The 18,896-nt window shown below is 42.1% G+C and overlaps 1 protein-coding gene across 1 annotated transcript in view; it reads left to right on the forward strand.

Annotated features, from left to right (window-relative positions):
- ADARB2 (adenosine deaminase, RNA specific B2 (inactive)) overlaps positions 1-18,896 on the forward strand; it is a 282,450-nt gene that overhangs the window by 228,734 nt on the left and 34,820 nt on the right. Inside the window, exons 5-6 of the mRNA XM_026842993.1 lie at positions 6,014-6,182; positions 13,150-13,301. Of these exons, the coding sequence (XP_026698794.1) occupies positions 6,014-6,182; positions 13,150-13,301 (321 nt within the window). The remainder of the gene's footprint in view (positions 1-6,013; positions 6,183-13,149; positions 13,302-18,896) is intronic.

The following is an 18,896-nucleotide window of genomic DNA, read 5'->3' on the forward strand; positions in this document are numbered from 1 at the left end:
GGGGGGGGGGTGGAGTGGGGGGAGGTGTTAATTAATCAAACCTGATTTTTCTGATTATTTTTCCCAATTTAAAAAAAATATATTTCAAGCAGTGAGTTGTTTTCATGGTGTCATGTTGAAAAAGAAGATAGATTTCATTACTGCTAGCAGGGTCTAAAACATGCAGCGAAATAGACGCTTACACACTGACTGGTGTTTATCTACGTGTTGCGCCAGCTGCTGAGAAGCCGAAGTGTGATCCCAGTTGTATGCTGGCATTAGCAGTTGCAAACTCCATCCTGTTCAATGTGAATTAAGCTCCCTGAATTTCACAGAACTTTTCTGATATACAACCAGTGTGATTCACTTTTCTGATTGCGCATAACTGTCAACACCTGTTGCAATTGCCTAGTGATTTTGATTATCCTTCTCCAAAACATAAATATGCAGGGCTGCAAATTCTTGTCTTGTGGAAGGTCTTAATGATCATAGCACACTAGAATTGAGAGTAACTCTATTAAAGTTAGTAGAAACATTTATTAGACTAGCTAAAACTCTCTGGTTTTATTGGTAGAGCTGTGTCTTGAAGCAGATGGGTGTAGACTGTTTGCGTTTATGGCCGTGACTGACTTAAAAGCACAGCTCACAACTGTAGCACATAAGATGACAGCCAGTTCTCCATATCTACCTTATCTGCTGAGTAAAACTTCATATTTTTTCTTGCTTACTGTCTCTTCTGTCAGCATCTTTCTAAATCATTTCTATTGCAAAATCTGTGGCTGTAAGACTGATGTTTGGGGAGATCATGTAGGGAAGACAGCATTGTTTGCTTTATGTGTGTAATAGCCCAGCTCAAGGCAATATGACCATCCATGAATATATTAACATTAATACAAACAATTATCCTTAATTGTCGTGGGGAAAAATATGTAAAAAAATATTTCAAAAGCTTTAGACATCAGGAAAAAAAAAATAAAGGGAACTAGATCTGCTCTGATTTCCATCTTACAATTTGTGGAGTTTTGATTCACACATGGTATTTGGTTATTTGTAATAAAAGAAATCTGTCTACAGTGTAGAAAGCTATACTTCTGCTGGCTGTCTACAGGTCTTCAGAGTTCATGAAGAAAAGCTGGCAATACTGAGGTGCAATGCAGACTATCCAAAAGCAAATATATAAAAACAGACAGATGAATCACCTCCCAGGAAAGTTCCTTTCCTTTGACTATAGTCTACAGGAATTAGCTCAGGAACAGACATCTGAAGTCTAGTTACCCAGAATAGCTGAAATGAATTCCACCACTGGTGTCAACAAGGTGAAAATGGCTTATAACAAAACACATTTTCTTTTCAGCGGCTCAGCTATGACATGAAAGTCTGGATTATCATTGATACACAAAAAAATTAACATTAGCAGGGTCGAGGTCCACCCTGCCTGGCTGTGAGAGGCGACCCTGCTCACTAGACCCCAGGGTGAGGCTCAAGCTTTCAGCAGAGCACCAGGAAGACTCATTACTTCACCAGATCATTAGACTGAATCTGTGATCAAAGGCAGTGTGTCATTTATGGGTACATTTTTGTTCTGTAACACAATTAATTAATTGGCAGAATGTTTTAAAATAAAATGTGGCAGATTCCCTTCCAGCTCTCCCATCTGTCCCCACCATCATACGATTCTATGCTCAACACAGCGTTAGCCAGGACCCAGCCAGTATGCTGACACAGCTCCCCAGTTTCCTTTCCCCTGCTCCATTTCCTTTTCAAATTGAAAACTATTAGGAGTCTTTAGGCAAATAATAGAAACCTAATGCAGGTGCATGTTATAAATCGTTCACTAGTTACTTTTAACCTAATGTCTCCTCAAACATTACTTTGCAGAACAAGGCAAGGGAAAGAAATGCCTCATGAACTCTGACAGTCAGTGGGTCAGGAGTTAAGGTCATAATAATGTAGCCCATTTCTTCTTGTTTGTCAAATGACCTGAACACAGTTAGATCCCTGGGTCTTTCATCTGAGATTGACTCCCCTCAGTAAGCACATGGGTCTTGCCAAGAGCCATGCTTGTCTTGGATCATACCCTGCTGTACACCCCAAAGCAGGGAAAGTGCTCTTGGCTGGTTGGTGACAGGTTAGTGCTAGTTTAGGATTTTGCCACACCCAACTTAAGCACAACTTGATGATGTGCTCGGCCTAGATCTGCCACATGTCTGAGGTTAAATTAATCAATGTTTAGCAGGCAGCTTGACATTCGTAAACAGAAATCACTTGAGAAATTTTAAGTATTCTGCAGTCAAAATAAAATAGGAAGTAAACATTAATAACAAGAGTTAGTAATGAGTGTTTTTTATGCAAAATAGACAAATGTACAGAAGTGCTTATTAATTCTGAATCACTGAAGCAAGTATCTAGGCTCCAGAGTTGGAAATGCTGCCTAAAATGCCAATGTGATCAGTCAATGTTAAAATTTGCCTTCATCAGCTAGGCATCATGTGTCTTGTTCTCAGAGAGAAATTCCTCCTATGTTCACGGGAAATAACGCCAAGCATTTCACAGAGGATCAACTCCAACTCAATGTATGTACAAAACAATGCATGCAAGAGGACAATCTGTTAGCATATATCCTCCTGATCACATTGGACAACTTTCAGGTTGTTGGAAGTATTTCTCATCATGGTGGGTGCCCTCATATGCAGCATTGAACAGTGCTGAATTGGTCACAGATCACTTTCCCCATTTGGCTCCCCAGTGAGGTGTAAATATTTCAGAGTTCATGCATAAGTCATGTACACCTGTGGTTCTGAGTGCCATAGTAGTGAGACATAACTCTTGAGTATTTCTGAGCATGGAGGAACATGGTTTATTTTCTGTCATTGCAAAAATACATGGAGTTTTTTAAGGTTTAACACTCAGACTGGTTCTGCAAATTCTTGGAAATTATTGCCTCCAGTCCCAGGCAACATCTAAGCGATGTTCTGCAAACACATACACCTTGCCAGGACTGGCAGACACCCCAGGCTATGTCCACATGTGACTACCTAGTGGGGCCCCATATCACTGAAAGCCAACATATGGAGTTAATTCACCCAAAAATGAGCAACCCAAGCACACTTGCTATTACTGTGCAGGTGGACAGCGAACAGCATCAGAGGGATTCATATTATTACTGCATCAATAGATGTTGGGTGCCTTTGTATTTGATTTGTGAATAAATCCAGACCTCACAGAAAATCCTGAGTATGTTTATCATCTTACACCGATACTCGAAGAAAGTTAAGCTTATTTATGAATAAAATGTCTGTAAAAATAAAAGGAATCACATCATGCACTGTACTGATTGGGAGGGCTGAGTAAGGTATACATCCTGGAGAGCAGGAGAGAAGGATGGCTTCCCCAGATGGTTTGCTCTGTGTTTGCAGAGGGGGGTGCTTTGACTGCCAGGTGAAGGGGGAGTTGAGGAGGCACATTAGGGGTATGCTAATATCAGGAGAAGGAAGCACTCATCTCACTGACCTGAGAGGGAGTATTGATGGAGGTCCTCAGGTGCAGGCAGAGAGGCTTATGGGTTTCTGAACAAGGGAATTGTCTCCTGGTGTACTTCTGCTGTGCTGAGGAAAATAAGACTCTGTCCACATTGGTAAATAAACAAAATAGAATCAAAAACCAGCTGATTTTTGTCATAGACCTTCCAACCAAGGAAAATACTACAATCTGTTCAGCAAAGTATACGATACTTTTTGAGATGCTGAAAGAGACCCAGACACCTCTGTTGCAGGCAGTGCCTCAGGAAATGTTTGGTGTCAGTCCATGTGAAAGATGCAGTTAACTAGACAGGCATGTGTCTGATCTAAGATACCTATTATTTTTCTCATGAAAGCAGTGACCCTAAAGCAAAATGACACGAAAGCAATTCTAATGTACAGAGTATAAATGCCTTTCTTTGTAGGGAAAGAGCCATTTGCCCACCCCAACTTTTTATCTAGTAATAAAACTGGAATAAACATAAATGTTTTGCAATTCCATTTCTCCATTCATTCTTCCACATGCTCCCATCTTCACTTCTTAGGTTTTCTAGATTGCAGTTCTCTTTATTTGGTTTGGTTTGGGGTTTTTTTTTGTTTTGTTTTGTTTGGTTTGGGTTTTTTTAATAAATACTCCTAAAAAAAACACTTTTTAGGGCCACATTCATAGTAACAAATAGAGATTAAACTTCCAGCACAGGCATAGAGTGATGTGTACTTTGTCACTAGTACCTATAATAACTTCTATATGAGACTGTCACAACCAGGGGGTTGGGTGTGATTAACTGAATTTTTCACAATACTTATACATCTCCTACAAATGTCCAAATGCTGCAATGACACAATACTACTAAACCTTTCGTACTGCTGATGTAGTTATCATTTTGATATAGGCATGACATAATTTTCATATAATTTACTATTATATACATTAAGCATGTCAACAGTGCTATAGCATGGCATCCACCACTAGTCCCAAAGCTGTGTGGAGATTATGAAGTATTACTGATCCTATTTACTAACTGGGACATCTCTGGCAACACTAGCCCTTTATGTTCAAAATACAGTTTCCTTCTCCATTCAGCTGTTCTCTTATATCACACCAATGGATCTTATGCAAGAACATAGCCCCAACCATGGTGCTTCCAACCCAAAAAACCTCTGCAATTTTTTGGTTTTTCTGGAACTCAATAGGCTTCATCAAAAGAAAAAAAACAAATAATATTGCTGACTCTATAAAGTAATTCCTAAAGCTTTTCTACAGCTGAAGTAACATCATAGAAACAGCATCACTAGACCCATGGTGAGATTGTTTCCATTCCCCCTATGGGTATTTACAGCCTCAGACCTGTCTTTACCACTGACTCATCAGACTTTGAGGGCTTGATTCAGTTTCTTAAACATGGGCATCTATTTCCACTGAGTCACTTTGTGGATTTCCATGTGAGATGCATGGGGAGGGTGTAGAGCCTCCTGGACAGAGGTTAGGCAGGACACCAAAGGCATCTCAAGTGACACTACACGGGCACCACCATGCCAACCCCAGCAGACTGACTTGCTATACTGTACATGTGTGTACAGCTGTCAAACAGAGTCCAACACTCTGAGGCTACTTTGTCACATCTAGAGGAAGCATCCATCAGCCAGAAAAGTCTCTTTTCAAGAGCTGCTCCTTTTTTCTTTGGTATTCAGAGAGATGTATCCTGAAATGTGCTGTTCAATAGATTATTTCAGTTTAGGCTCTTCTTTGAAATTATCCACACAGCTGAATGAGCTACATTTTACAGTGAAACTTAGGTCCCGTTGAAGTCTGTAAAAATGTTGACACTGACTCTGAAGAAAGCAGGATTTAATCCTAGAAAGTGTCTATATGGATCAAGAAGGACTTGTCTGTCAATTGCAATCACCTTTATCTGGAGAGGCAACAGAGGAACAAAGCTGGTCTTGGTGATGAATGCTCCATCCCTGAGATCACAGTGGAAAAGGCACCGATGTAGTTGCTCTTGGAGAAATGAAAAGGAAACTGGACTGAAAGTCAGATGTGTTTTTTCTCTCAGATTTTTAAAGAACAGCTCCAGAAGTGTTACTTGCATTTTATTTAGTACTTATAGTGCAACAGCAATGAAATCTAACATTACAGGGAGTGTGTGTTCCCACCAGAAAATGTCTTCAACAGCTCATAAAAACCTGGCCATTTATCAGCACTGCAGGAGATCTTTATTACCTCCCTACAGCATATGCTCTCCTATGATGTAGTTATTGATTTAACAAGTAAACTTTGTGGCAAGCTTTTATCTTGGAATTAGCAGCAAGACTGAAATAGAGCCCTTATTATTCTAATAACACAGAGATGTGAGATTCCTGCATATTCCAAAGGCCATATCATCACCTTAACAAGCATCCCATTAGGGCTGTCTGAGCTACCACATCAAAGCGTGGGCTGTGAGGACTTTAACAGTCATGATATCATACTCATCCCCAGCAATTTCACAATCCTTCTGTTTTTCTTCCTACAGGTTTGGACATCAGGCAAGCTCAGGTTATTGTGTTGTCATCGGGTACCAAATGTATAAATGGGGAGTACATTAATGACCAAGGACTTGCAGTCAATGATTGCCATGCAGAAATTGTGGCAAGAAGGGCATTTGTTCACTTCCTCTACTCACAGCTGGAGCTACACTTAAGGTAACTGAATTCTGTTGATGCTTGGTAGAACAGATCCATCCTCAAGACATCTGAACTATTTGCTTCTTTATGTTGTTTTTTCTGAGTCTTTAGCTGATGAAGGGCCAATACACTGCACAGAAAAAAAGGAGACATTTAGATTGTCTAAAATGTTGGGTCATGAGCTCCTTTACTTCAGCTGATTTTCTTTCAGTAGCTATTAGATATGACTCATAAAGCTGGGTTTTATGAAGCCTGATGATTCTGTACAAATCTTTACGTGCAGGCTTATTAGCATCATTCACTGGCCAGAGACTGGAAGGGGGTCATTTTGCTCACTGCAGACATTTTCTTGTCTTCCTTGCTGCTGCTGAAATATCTCAAAGAAGTGATTTATCAATCATTAATGCCCTCATTGATTCACTAGAGAACCAATGAGTGTTAACAGTACAGTAAACTTTGTGCCAAAGTTCCAGATGCTATCCCTCACTTCTTCTTTATGATGTTTTAAAATGTTATAGTATGTAGAATCATTACAAAGGAATTATTGTTCCTGTCTTCAGCCAAACCCACCTTGTTACCATTTAAATGGTTAATGAGTCATATACTGCCTGGAAGCTGGTAATAAGTGGGGAACTGCAGAGGTCTATCCTGGGACCTCGCTAATCATGTCTATCAACAATCTGGAAAAGGCTATGTAGTGCTTGGTTATAAGCTTTGGTTATAAGATTTGCAGAGGACACCAAACTGTGGGGATCAATATGCTTGTCAATATGCTTGAGGGCTGGGTTGTCATCCAGGCAGGCTGACAGGAAACACAACAAGGACAAATGGGAAGTCCTGCACTGAGGAGGAAAGAATAACCTGCAACAATACAGTCTGGAACCTTACTGACTGGGGAACAGCTCTGCTGAAAAGCGACAGGGTTTGGAGGCAGACAGCAAGCTGAACATGAGATAGTAGTGTGCCTGGCAGCAAACAGGGTCAACTGGATCCCAAGCTGTACGAAGAGGCAGTCAAGGGATGTGATCACCTCCCACTACTCAGCACTCATTAGACCACACCTACAATACCATGCTCAGTTTTGGCTCACCCAATACAGGAAAGACATCAAACATCTGAAGCAGGTTCAGCAAAGGCCACCCAGACGCTCAGGGGCCAGAGCACTTACCCTGTGTGGAGGGGCTGAGGGAGCTGAGTCTGATCAGGGTGGAGATGGAATGGCAAACCCAGCAGAACATATGTCAACAATACAATGAAGCTGGCATCTTTACCAAGATGCACAGTGGGAAGATGACAGACAACAGGCATACACTGAAACAAGAGAAGCTTAGTGTGAGTATTAGGGCAAACTGTCCCCAAGGGAATAGGCAAGCAGTGGAACATGTCACCCAGCAGGGTTGTGCAGTCTCCCTCCTCTCTTGGAGGTTTTCAAAACCTGAGTGGATAAGGCCCTGAGCAACCTGGCAAACTGCTTGGAGCAGGAGGTTGGGCTGGAGGCTTGAGGTCCTTTCTAGCCTGAATTATCCTATGAACCTATGAAAACTGAGCAGAAGTGAAGCTGAGGTGGCATTTATTGTCCAAAGAATGAAGGAAGCAAGGAAAGAAAACAAACAAACCCCCCTTTATCTATAGGTCATTCTTCTGCCCTCTATTCTTGCTTATATTTTCATGCGACGATCTGAAGGCCTCAGTGCAAAAACTCCCTTTGACTTCAGAAGGTTTTGCATCAGGTCACAGACACAAGAATCATTCTGAGCAGGATTGTGTGTTCTTGTGAGCACCTATGATACTGTTGCACGGAAGCAAAGATAATAGAAATAATGGTTATTTTCACTTCAGTCTGGAATTGAAGAAAAGAGAGTATATTGAGTAGACGAGCTTGGCTAACAAAGGGGGACAAGAGCCTTGAAGGGTTTAATCAAAAACAATATTCTATTTCAATCTGAATTGCTTTCAAGTTTACATTAAATTATGTTTTCAGCAGTGTAGAAGCCCTAGTACTTTCTTCATGCTACAGTCTCTTGGGAAACAAGTGCTACCACTGTATCTTAAACTATTGTATTGATCCACCTCCCTAACATGTTCAGTCATATTATTATTTTATTTGGATCAATGTTAACAGTCTTTTAAGAGAATCCTCAGTGCAGTACAAGTTCTTTTCACAATAACTTCAAATCACTCTCTGTTCAGCCAAGAGCAGGCACCACTGCTTCCCTGACCAGCAGACACGATAAAAAACCAAAACTGTCAAGCTAAGCACTGTTGGAAGACAGAGCTGGCGATATTGTCAAATCAGATTTTCCTTCATTAAAGTCCATGGGGAAGAAAACTGTGTGTTATAATATTTTCCTTAATTCTAATATTTATTGCTACACTCAGTTTTATGCCACCATCGGGAGGTTAGTCATATGGTTAGCAAATGGGGGTGTTCAAAATGAAATGAAAAATGCATTTTCTGCATGTTGAAGTCACATTTACCCCCTTTTCTCTAGAGAAAGAGAGAAAACTCCCACTGGCAGAGAAATCACATGGTACTACCGCACAGCTAAAAGGACAGGTTTAGGACAGTCATGTTAACTCACCTCCACTGGTACTCCCTGCACACCAGCTCCTCAGGCCTGGGCAAAACACAAATGTGGCTTCTGCACTGTTATGCATTTGCATTAACCTAGCTCAAATTAAAGTCCTCTCCCAGGCCAGGAACCTGTTGTACAAAATCACCTATGAACTGAGACCAAAAAGATTGTTCCATAACCCAAAAAAAAGAACTAAAACATAGTTCTTGCCTCACAGAGCTAAAATTTTCCATCCCTCCCTATGGAACAGGCAAGTTTGTTGTCAAGAGTATTCCCTATTTTCCACATATCTTCATCCCATCAAGCCTACCCACTCAAAGTGATCACTGCAGCTGGATTTCAGACTTCAGGAACTTCCAGTGCAATTATTATGTTCCTATATGTTGCTGTCCTTGAAAAGGAATGAGTTTTCCAGAATTTACAAATACTACCATTGAAAGCAAAACATGTCCTTGCCTAAGTGCAGCATGGCTTCAAAGAAGAGGGGAAAAAAGGCTGGAGAAGCTAGGGCCAGGACAGAGAGAATTAATGGCCAGGAGAGATGGATTCACTAACTTGAATTTACTTCTTGACACCTGACACCTCACCTGAGATGTCTGTAAGTTAGACAGTTGAGTGTGAACTAGATCCCCAAGGCTCCTTTTATCACCAGTGGAGAGAGATGAACATCTCTGGAGTGGGACTCAGCAGACCTATTCAAGTATCTATTGTGGGTGAGATTAATTTCCATGTACTACCGGAATTTTTTTTCCATTTCTATATAGAGTGCATAGGGTGACTGCTTCGGATATTTAAACTGTAGAACAATCCCATCCACAAGCCAAAGTTGCAGCAATATGTAAATTACTTTTTTTTTCCCTTCTCTTCATACTGCTAAATATTAGAGGTGTGTGACTTTCCTGACTTTTCTTGGGATAGAGAGTTCCAGAATGGGAACTTTATCCTCTCTAAGGAGTGAGAGTGACAAATACTTCAAAAGAAAACTTTGTTTCAACAATTCATTGTCTAGAGCTTGAGTTAAATAAAAACTTAAAGCATAACTAAAAACCTGACAGCTTCTAACCAGTCTGATTAAAACCTTAGCCCTCCCAGATTTCATTTTTATGACAACCATAATCCTCCAGTTCTCAAGACTTTCACAAAAAAGATGAAAAGTAAGACGTAAATTTTCTGATGTAAAAAAGGACAAGAAAGGCCTTTTGAGAAGCTTTTTCTAAAAATCACCATCAAAAAGTATATAAATACCTTAGTCTGATTCTCTTGCAATGACAGCAGTAAAATTCACATTGATTTCAGTGGGATTATTTATACCAACTGGCCAGTAGGGAATAAAAGAAAATCCAACTCTTCTTTTTTAAAGAAAAATAAAACTAATAGCCTATTCTTAAAATAAATCAGCACCATAGCAATCTTGCTGCTAATAGTGGCCCTGCAGGAGCCAGAGGGATGATTTTACCAGAAGCTAAGTTCTTCCAGTGAGTTAGATGCAAACCACTGTTTATTTTATACATAAAAAGCATGAAGTAGTCTTCATCCAGTGCAGTTAAGGGTTTTGGGTTTTTTTTCTGGAAAAAAACAGCTGCTTGTTATACATATACTATTTTTTATTTTGTCCTACTAGCCTCTTAATGGACAAAGCTCCTTCCCTTCTAAGCCTGCTGTTAGTTTCTCTAGGATACCATGCTGTAGGATGTAGTCCTAGACACATGCTGTACATAGGTTTACATGCTATAAACAGCTCCTCTGCTTCCCTTTTAGAGAGCAAGGCCTTGTTTCAGAAAAAACGCTTCGCATATATTAAGACATAAGTATGTGTTTAAGTATCTTCTTGAAGTCAGCTCAAATCATATGCATGTGTTATGCTAAATAATGAACCTAAGAACAAGATTAGAGTTTAGCACATTCTTAAACGTTCCTCTTGAATCAGCCTCAAATCCTAACTCTCCCACAGAAATTCATAACAGGCAAAGCTTTAGGGACAAATTCTGCTCTTTCAGCCACTGCCAGCATGTGGAAATGACACTTTAATGCCACCCCCTGAATGAATGACATTTGTGGGCTCACTGTGGGCTTCTCTCTTCATTGCATTGTGCCGTTGTGTACGGCTGTGCAAAGTGGCATTGCTAAGGGCTGCTACTGCAAACTCCTTCTCCCCCGTCGCAGCTCCAAATCACTATCCCAGAGGGACAGCAGAACTGTACTGGTGCCAGGGGAGAAGTGGCTTTGGTGAACTGCATCTCATGCTCCACCTGGACCATTTTCACAAGGTCCTTGAGTCCCCAGGGGCTTTGAAAACTCCCAAGCATCCCACTCACAAGAACGTCTGCTAAGCCACAGCAGCCTGTATTGCATCCCAAACTCTTTTATAACAATATTCCCAGAGTTTCATTATTAAACCTATTCAGCCACTGTGTCAGGGTGAATCTCATGTTTGAGTTCAGCCCCCAGAAAACCATCCCAAAGGCAGGTCAGGACCACATGTGATACAAAGTATCTCAGCCTACTGGAGGAAGATTCAAGCTGCCTTGCCCTCCAGCACTGCCATCTATTTTTAGAGCAGCTGTCTATCACCCAACCCATCAGCCACACTGGCTGCAGACCCTTCTTGGTACTCTGGGAGAGGGAAAAGCGCAAGGTTAATCAGTGAAAAATAATGAGTAAAACCAGGATGGGTGCTGATTGCTGTGGACTCCTCAAATCCAGCCCAAAGAATGACTACTCCAACCCTACATAGCAACTGTTTCTAAGTACTGCAGGCTGCCCCCCGCTCTGGTGAGGTTTAACATAATAATAGCAGATATTAGGACCGCACGGCTTTGTATTCTCTCAGCTGATTTTGCAGTGAATTATTTAAAACTAACTGCAATTGCTCTAAAGTTCAAGCAGCAGAACTTACAGGTATTTTATTATTTCAGAGGCTTGTATCAGGGTGATAATATAATTAGTGCAGTTAGGAAATCCCAGCACAGCCAGCAGGAAATGAAGGAGCTGCGTGTGGGAGCCCCAGTTCGGCAGGCAGTGTGGCTCCCTGTCCCTGATAGGTGAGCTAATGTGCCTGTAAATTCCTCCTGACAGCAAACGCATCCCGGCATCAAAAAATGACAAAACACCCAAACCACGGAAGGGTGACAGCCCAAACAGCTTCAATAGCACAGAGGCTGCACCAGGAGAAAACAGGCAGAGGCAGCTTGGATTAAAGCCAAGGACTTGCTCCGAGGCTGAGTAGAAAGCACCCCTGTTTACACTAACAGGAGGCAGAGAAAACAGCAGAAATCGCTTTGGTTAATGGGCTGTCTTATAATGAATTAAATGGGTAGGATTCTGCCTTATTAAGAGCCTCCTAGGAAAATCATTACTTGCAGGTGCCATTCTGTTCAGAGATATTCCTGAAAAAAAGACCCTTGAGTTTTTTGAGGAAAGGACCATGGCATCAGAGGGAAAGGAGCCTTATCATAATTTCACTAATCATATATTCACCTTCAAAATTATAATCACAAGCATCACCCAAATGTAAGTATTGAAGGCAGCTGTCTGTCAGAGAAACCACCCATGTCTTCCCAAATGTAAATCATCTGAGGAACCGCACGGCAGCATAGCCTTAATGCCAGCTATTGCTGCAAACTGCAGGACTGGGAGGGTTTGGCCTCCTGGGCAGCTGCTGATAATGGAATATGTGCACTGTGTCCCCATCTAGCTGCTGAACCACTGCGAAGATAAAAGCTTCATCTTAATAAGTATCTTTTTCAATTCAGCTGAGAAAAGCCAGCACAAGTTTTGTCCTCACTTCTCGGGTTGGCTTCTGATTTCCAAAAATGCCAAGTGACCAAGATGACACTGCTGGCTTAGATGGAGCACCCATAGGTGGCTCTGGTTGAATGGGGAAGAAAAGCAATGCCTGGGGAGCAGGGAGGGTTAGCAGGGGCTGTAAAATCTGGGTGCTTTATTAGAGACCCTTTTCAGTGGAGCATATAAACACACGTCTCGGTTGCTGTGATGTTAATGGGATTTAAACACGTGCCCAGGCATTGTGATGAGCAGAACTGATTTGTTCACATGAGAGCCTAAAAGAACTTTTCCTCTTTCATGCACCAGAACCTCTTTAAAATCTATGGGTTTATGCATCCATGCATGTGAGGAAGGAGAGTTACCCTTCAAAAATCCACGTTTAATCATTAGAGTATATTCTAGGTAAGGAAGCCAAAAACACTTTGACAGTTTTGACCCCCTTCACACATTTCTTCACACTTGGAAAAGCTTATTGTTTTTCACTTGTTGTCACTAGGCAAAATATATGATGCCAGGTGCTAATAAAAACAAACAACAGAGGGAGAAAAACAGAGAAAGAGAGAGCAGAAATGTTTCTGATTTGGCATGTAACAAATGACCTGGAACCTCTTTTGTGATCATAGCAAACGGCGAGAAGACTGGGAGCGATCAATCTTCGTGCGATTAAAAGAGGGAGGCTACAGACTGAGGGAGAACATCCTGTTCCATCTGTATGTGAGCACTTCACCCTGCGGAGACGCACGCCTCAACTCCCCCTACGAAATCACAACCGACTGTAAGAAAAAAACAATTTCCCTCTCCTTTTTCCCCTTTGTGTGGCTTTTTTCTTTATTATTTTTACGATCAGTCCTTCTTTCTTTCTTTGCTTGCGGAAAATGTTTCACCTGAGAGCAGAAACACTGCAGGCTTTATGGCATATGTGTGCCTGTGCAACTGGTGCTTGGTCCCATGTACTGGTAGAAGGTGTGCAGGGAAAATCAGAACTAGGCAAGGCAGGGGGAGACTGCCTTGTGTTCTTGAGGCTCAGTGGCTCTGCTAGGGAATATGTCACTAATAGACTCATCTCCTGCTAGGAAATGCACCTCCAGCAGTAAATAAATGCCTAGAGAATTTCCCCATGATGAAAGATACTTGAAGCTATGGCCATGGGCTGGACCAGAGGATCAGGACTCTCACTGGGGATGCATAGACTTTTCTTAGGGTTCAGGCAGCATGTACGACTTGAAGGGCTGCATTTGGACTAAACCTTAGCTGTCCAGGCTACAGCAACTGTAGTCTGAAGTAGAGCAATGGTATGATGTGATATGATACAATATGATATGATATGTCACATCTGTAGTGTTGGTTGAAGGTCAGACTCTCCAAATACCACCTGCCCTTGCAGTGGATAATGTCAAGACCCTTCTGGAAATGATCCTTCCTAGGCCATCTTGCCTATGTCAAATCAACTGCATGGTCACTGCATGGCAGATGGGCTAGATGGAGACCACCAGGCCAGCCTTGGAGTCCCTGGGCCCATACCTATGGCATTTAAGCAGAAACATGGTTTCCCAGGGATTTCTCCTCTTGAGATTATGCTGCGAGGTAAACAAATCAGGTCTTGAGATGGTGTGTGTCATCAGCAGGCTTGTGTTGCCGAAGAAGAGACATCTTGTCTCCACCACATGACCCAGCACTCTCATCGCATCACCCCCTCAAACATGCATGTCCCTGTCATTGCCCTGCCATGGCAGAAGCACATCCTTGTTGCATTCCCACTGCACGAGCTTTGCCCCTACACAGGGAATGCCCCCAGCAAGGGCCAGAGGACTGTGGCTTGTTACCATAGGTGTCTGTCACCCTGTGATCCAACGCGAAGTGCAAGGTGCATTCTTATCTCTGCCCCAAGGTATTGCTTCTTGTACATGCATTTTACAGTGCTGTAATACCCATAGTGCTGGCTACTAAATGTACATATAATGAGAAATAGTCCTTGCCCCGACTACCTTGAGTGTGAAGCAGGCAAGGCAGAAGAATGGATGGACGAGGAAGCACAGACACAGGAATGTAAAATTAATCATCCAAGGTCACACAATGACCTAACTTCCTCACAGGCAAATCCATCAAACAGTAGTTTTGCTCCTGGTTCTTATTTGTACAAGTTATTTATTAACGAGTAGGTATTATTCTTCCCAGACTGAAATCTTTTTGTCATGTATGAAACAGCAGCTTGCTGAGACGAGAAAGCAGAATGCACCTATTCAGAAAGGAAATGCACTTCCTTACCTGATGTGATTTCTACATTCTGTCAGCAGGGTTTATAAAATGAAGAAAAGCAAATAAATGCTTAAAAGGTAAACAGTAAATTGACAAATTCCTGATGAGATAACAAAATGAAGAGACAGCATCATCTTAAAAACAAAATTAAAAATTAAAAAAGTGCCTATGAATATCAAAAATGAATAGTGATTTTTGGCCTTCCACTTTATGTGTGTATCAAGAGATATCTAAAAAGCCTTTATATTTAGTTAAAGGCCCTCGTGTTTTCCAGAAGGCAGGCTTCCTGGGGCACCCCTTACTTGACCTCAGAACTGGAAGCACCAAAATATGTAATTATTTTTTAAATGTGGTCCATTTTTGAGAACAACCAAAGGCTGTCCAGGATGAATTCTGCTCTTTCATGCATGAGGAAGCGGGTGCTTTGGACAGCTGACAGTCAGTGCTGCCTATTGATATGCAGCTGAACCCAGCCCTGGAGGTGAACCATACTTGGCTGATGGATTGCTTCAAAAAGCACATAAATCTACCAGCTAATGAGGGAATGCTTCTTTAGACAACAGTACATACAGAAAGCTGTGATTAAAAATATATAATCACACAACACATGACACATACAGTAACCTGTAAGAAGTCACAAAAATATTTTTCATGTTGGTTATTGCACCAATTATTGTCCCCATGCAGAAGCCGAGGCAGAAAGGGCTGTGTGCCTTACCCAAGGTTACACAGTGATGCAGTAGCAGGACTTGAAGAGGCACGACATCTTGGTTTGTACTTCACTCTTTTAAGCGGATCCCTCTACCTTTGTCCTGTGCTCTTAAAATAATTTAGCACTGTGTAAAAAAACATGTTGCCAAAAGCTGTCCTTCAGTGAGATAAGCATTTCCTTTTAGCTCACATTATCCCAGAGACATCTGGCAAGATAAGTATTTTATAATGTTTATCGTTCAGATCTTCTCTTTCCTTTTTTTTTTTTTTTTTTTTTTGCTAAAGAAATAACCTTTCTTTCATCCAGTAATGACAAGAAACTCCAGATGAATGCCGTTTCATTTCTTAAACAACAAAGAAGCCTCTCCTAGAGCTAGCACAAGCCATCAAACATTACTGATTATTCTCTAAAGATGCATTAACATTTAAAAACGGTGTCTCGCCATGTGGTTTCTGGTTTTGCAAAGAAATATGATAAGCCTTTATCAATACAGGGAGTGAGTAAAATCCACTTCTCAAATCCCCTTCCAAAAATTTCCTGTTATCCACCGTGTCTTCCCAGCACCCTCAGGGAGGCCTCACATTTCCTTATGAGCTTTATTCTGGTAAGGGAGGAGATAAGCTAGAATGCACTTGAATCCCAGTTTACTTCTTACAGGGTAATGCAGGATACGAAGTTATTGGCATGTGTAAAAGTCTGACCTTACTGTGGTTCATGTGGACAGCTGCAATTCAGAGGAGAGGTCCAGGGAGCCCACCCCCATGCTAGGTTCATGCAGGAAAGTAAGCGATTAGGGCCAAAAAGATAAAATCTCACTTTGATTTGGAATAGTACCCTTCTTGGATCAGAGGTGAGCTGACTTGTTTGTTGATACATCCTTAGGCAGCTCTAAAAGAAAGGCAAAATCCAGCTGGACCAGGGCTGCTCTGAGTATGAAGCGTTTTCTAACTCTTATTTGGTGTCTGTAGATCAGGAGGCTGGAAGATATTTTGGAGGGTCTCAGGTGAAGATGAATCTTTGGAAGAGTCTGCTAGGATCCAGAAGAATACAGGATGATGCTGAGGGGAAAGGTGCAGGAGCAGGTGGGAACACTAGCCAGGGTTGGTGGTGTTGCAGGAATAGGAGGCTGAGGAATGCCAGAGGGGTTTCAGACAGCTGTGAGTTGTTACGGTTTGTCCTTGCTCATTCTCTATAGTCAGTCTCCTTCCCAACACTCTTTTTCGTTCATCATTTTCCAAGGTCACCCACAAGGTTGTAGCACAGCTATATGATGAAGAGGCAGCATGTTCCAGTGTCCTCACCTCTAATTGCTCCTTCACACACTCAGCTTCTGCCTCTGCTTCAATTCAGTGATTTAGGTCAGGGATCCTAAGACAACTCTCCTTTTCTGGTACCTCCTCCCTTTGTGTACATCCAAGCAAGGTATGCCTGGACTTCTGATTTCTCCTGAGGGCAGTATTGCAGCACACAGGCAAAGTGGTTTTCCTGGAGGTTTCAAAGAGTCTGATGCTCTGTTCCACTCTGGTGAGAGCCCACTTGGAGTACCGCTTTCAGCTCTGGACCCCTCAGTACAGGAAAGTCATGGACCTGTTGGAGCATGTCCAGAGGAGGGCTACAAAAATGACCAGAAAGATGGAACACCTCTTCTGTGAGGAAAGACTGAGATAGTTGGGGTTGTTGAGCCTGAATGAGAGAAGGGTCCAGGGAGACCTTTTTGTGGTCTTTCAAACCTTAGAGGGGGCTTATAAGAAAGATGGGAGCAGCCATTTTAGCAGGAACTGTTGCTATAGGACAAGGGGCAATGGTTTTAAACTAAAAGAGAATAGATTCAGACTAGATGTCAGGAATAAATTTTTTTACAGTGAGGGTGGTGAATCACTGGAACAGGTTGCCCAGGGAGGTGGTAGATGCTCCATCCCTAGAAACTTTCAAGGTCAGCTTGGATGGGGCTCTGAGCAACCTGATCTAGTTAAAGATGTCCCTGCTTATTGGAAGGGGGGGTGCGGGGTGTGTGGACTAGATGTAATGGTCGGTTGCTTCCAAACCAAACTATTCTATGATTCTACAGTTCTACATTTTCCATTACAGCACGCACAGTCCAGCTCATGAGGTAGAGCTGCATCCATGGGGGCAGCTAGTCCTGTAATATTTGTTGCATATTTTATACCTTCTCCTGAATCTAGGCCAAACCACAGAATAATCAAGCCCTTCATTTGCTAAAGTGCCTTCCTAGCTAATTTAGGGCTTCTTGACTCATTGGCTTTTTTCTTTTAACAGCCTCTTGAAAAGCAAAATGAATTGCTTAAAAAATTGAGCTAATAAATCCTCCACTTCCCCACTCCTCCTTCTCTAGAAGAATTTTACCTCATTGTACATCTTTCTGCTAGAGATGCATTCTCTCTTTTTTACTATATGGATTGCCAAAGAGACAAACAGAATCTGCCTCAGGGCTTGTCTCCATTCTTCTCCCCTGGGCTGCTTTTCTATCTCTTGCTAACATGCTGTATTGCCTTGTACCATTGACTCCTTGATAGCCCAGCTCTTGTTTTATCCCACACTCCCTTTAGGTCTGAAACACACCATTGCATCTGCTCCACATGGGGTCTTCCTCCTGCTTGTCTATTAACCTACAGCTGTGCTGAAGCTCTCATGCACACACATTTGACAGAGCTCTCATCTAAACAGGATCCACTTGCAACCACGTGAGCTGGATCATTGCCTTGGCAGGTGATGTGATGGGGAGAAGATGTGCACTGCAGTTTTCAGAGAAGTTGGGGAACTGAAGAGCACCCAGAAAGACAAGTTTGCACTCTACTTCACATGTGCTTCCAGTCTGTGCTTTCCCTGCCTGTGACTCTGACTGCTGGATTTTACATCCCCTTCTCAGACAAAATGGTCTCTGTTAACCCCCAGATCTGGGGCTGCCTTGAAGAGTTGCTCTTCTCAACACCACAATTCAGCAGCCTGTGTTCAGATGTGGCTGACCCAGAGAGCATCAGCATATGATCCACAAATCAGAGTTCCTGAAAGCCCTGTCCTGAGCAGAGTCTGAATCTGGAGAGGGTCAGATTCAAACAGAGGCCATCTAAGAGCCTGTCCATCTCCAAGAGATGGACACAGATGATCCCCTGTGACTGTGAGGAGACTCAGTCCCAGAGTTCTGCATTCAGGCTCCTGCAGAGAGGTATCAGGATGCAAATACAATGAGAATGCTTATGGCACCAGCTGAAATAAAATCCCTCCCAAAAGCATTGGTTTTGTTGAACAATGTTGGACATGCAAGGGGAAGAAATCTCTGCATTCCTTCTGCCAATCCCATGTTTTGTTTAAATGGACAAATTCTGTTCTTGTGAGCAGATGATAAGGTGGGAAAAACATTTCAAGAACTATCTAAATAACTCA

This window comes from Athene cunicularia, assembly GCF_003259725.1.
Source record: "Athene cunicularia isolate RWA chromosome 2 unlocalized genomic scaffold, athCun1 chr2_part1, whole genome shotgun sequence".
Taxonomy (NCBI): Eukaryota; Metazoa; Chordata; class Aves; order Strigiformes; family Strigidae; genus Athene; species Athene cunicularia.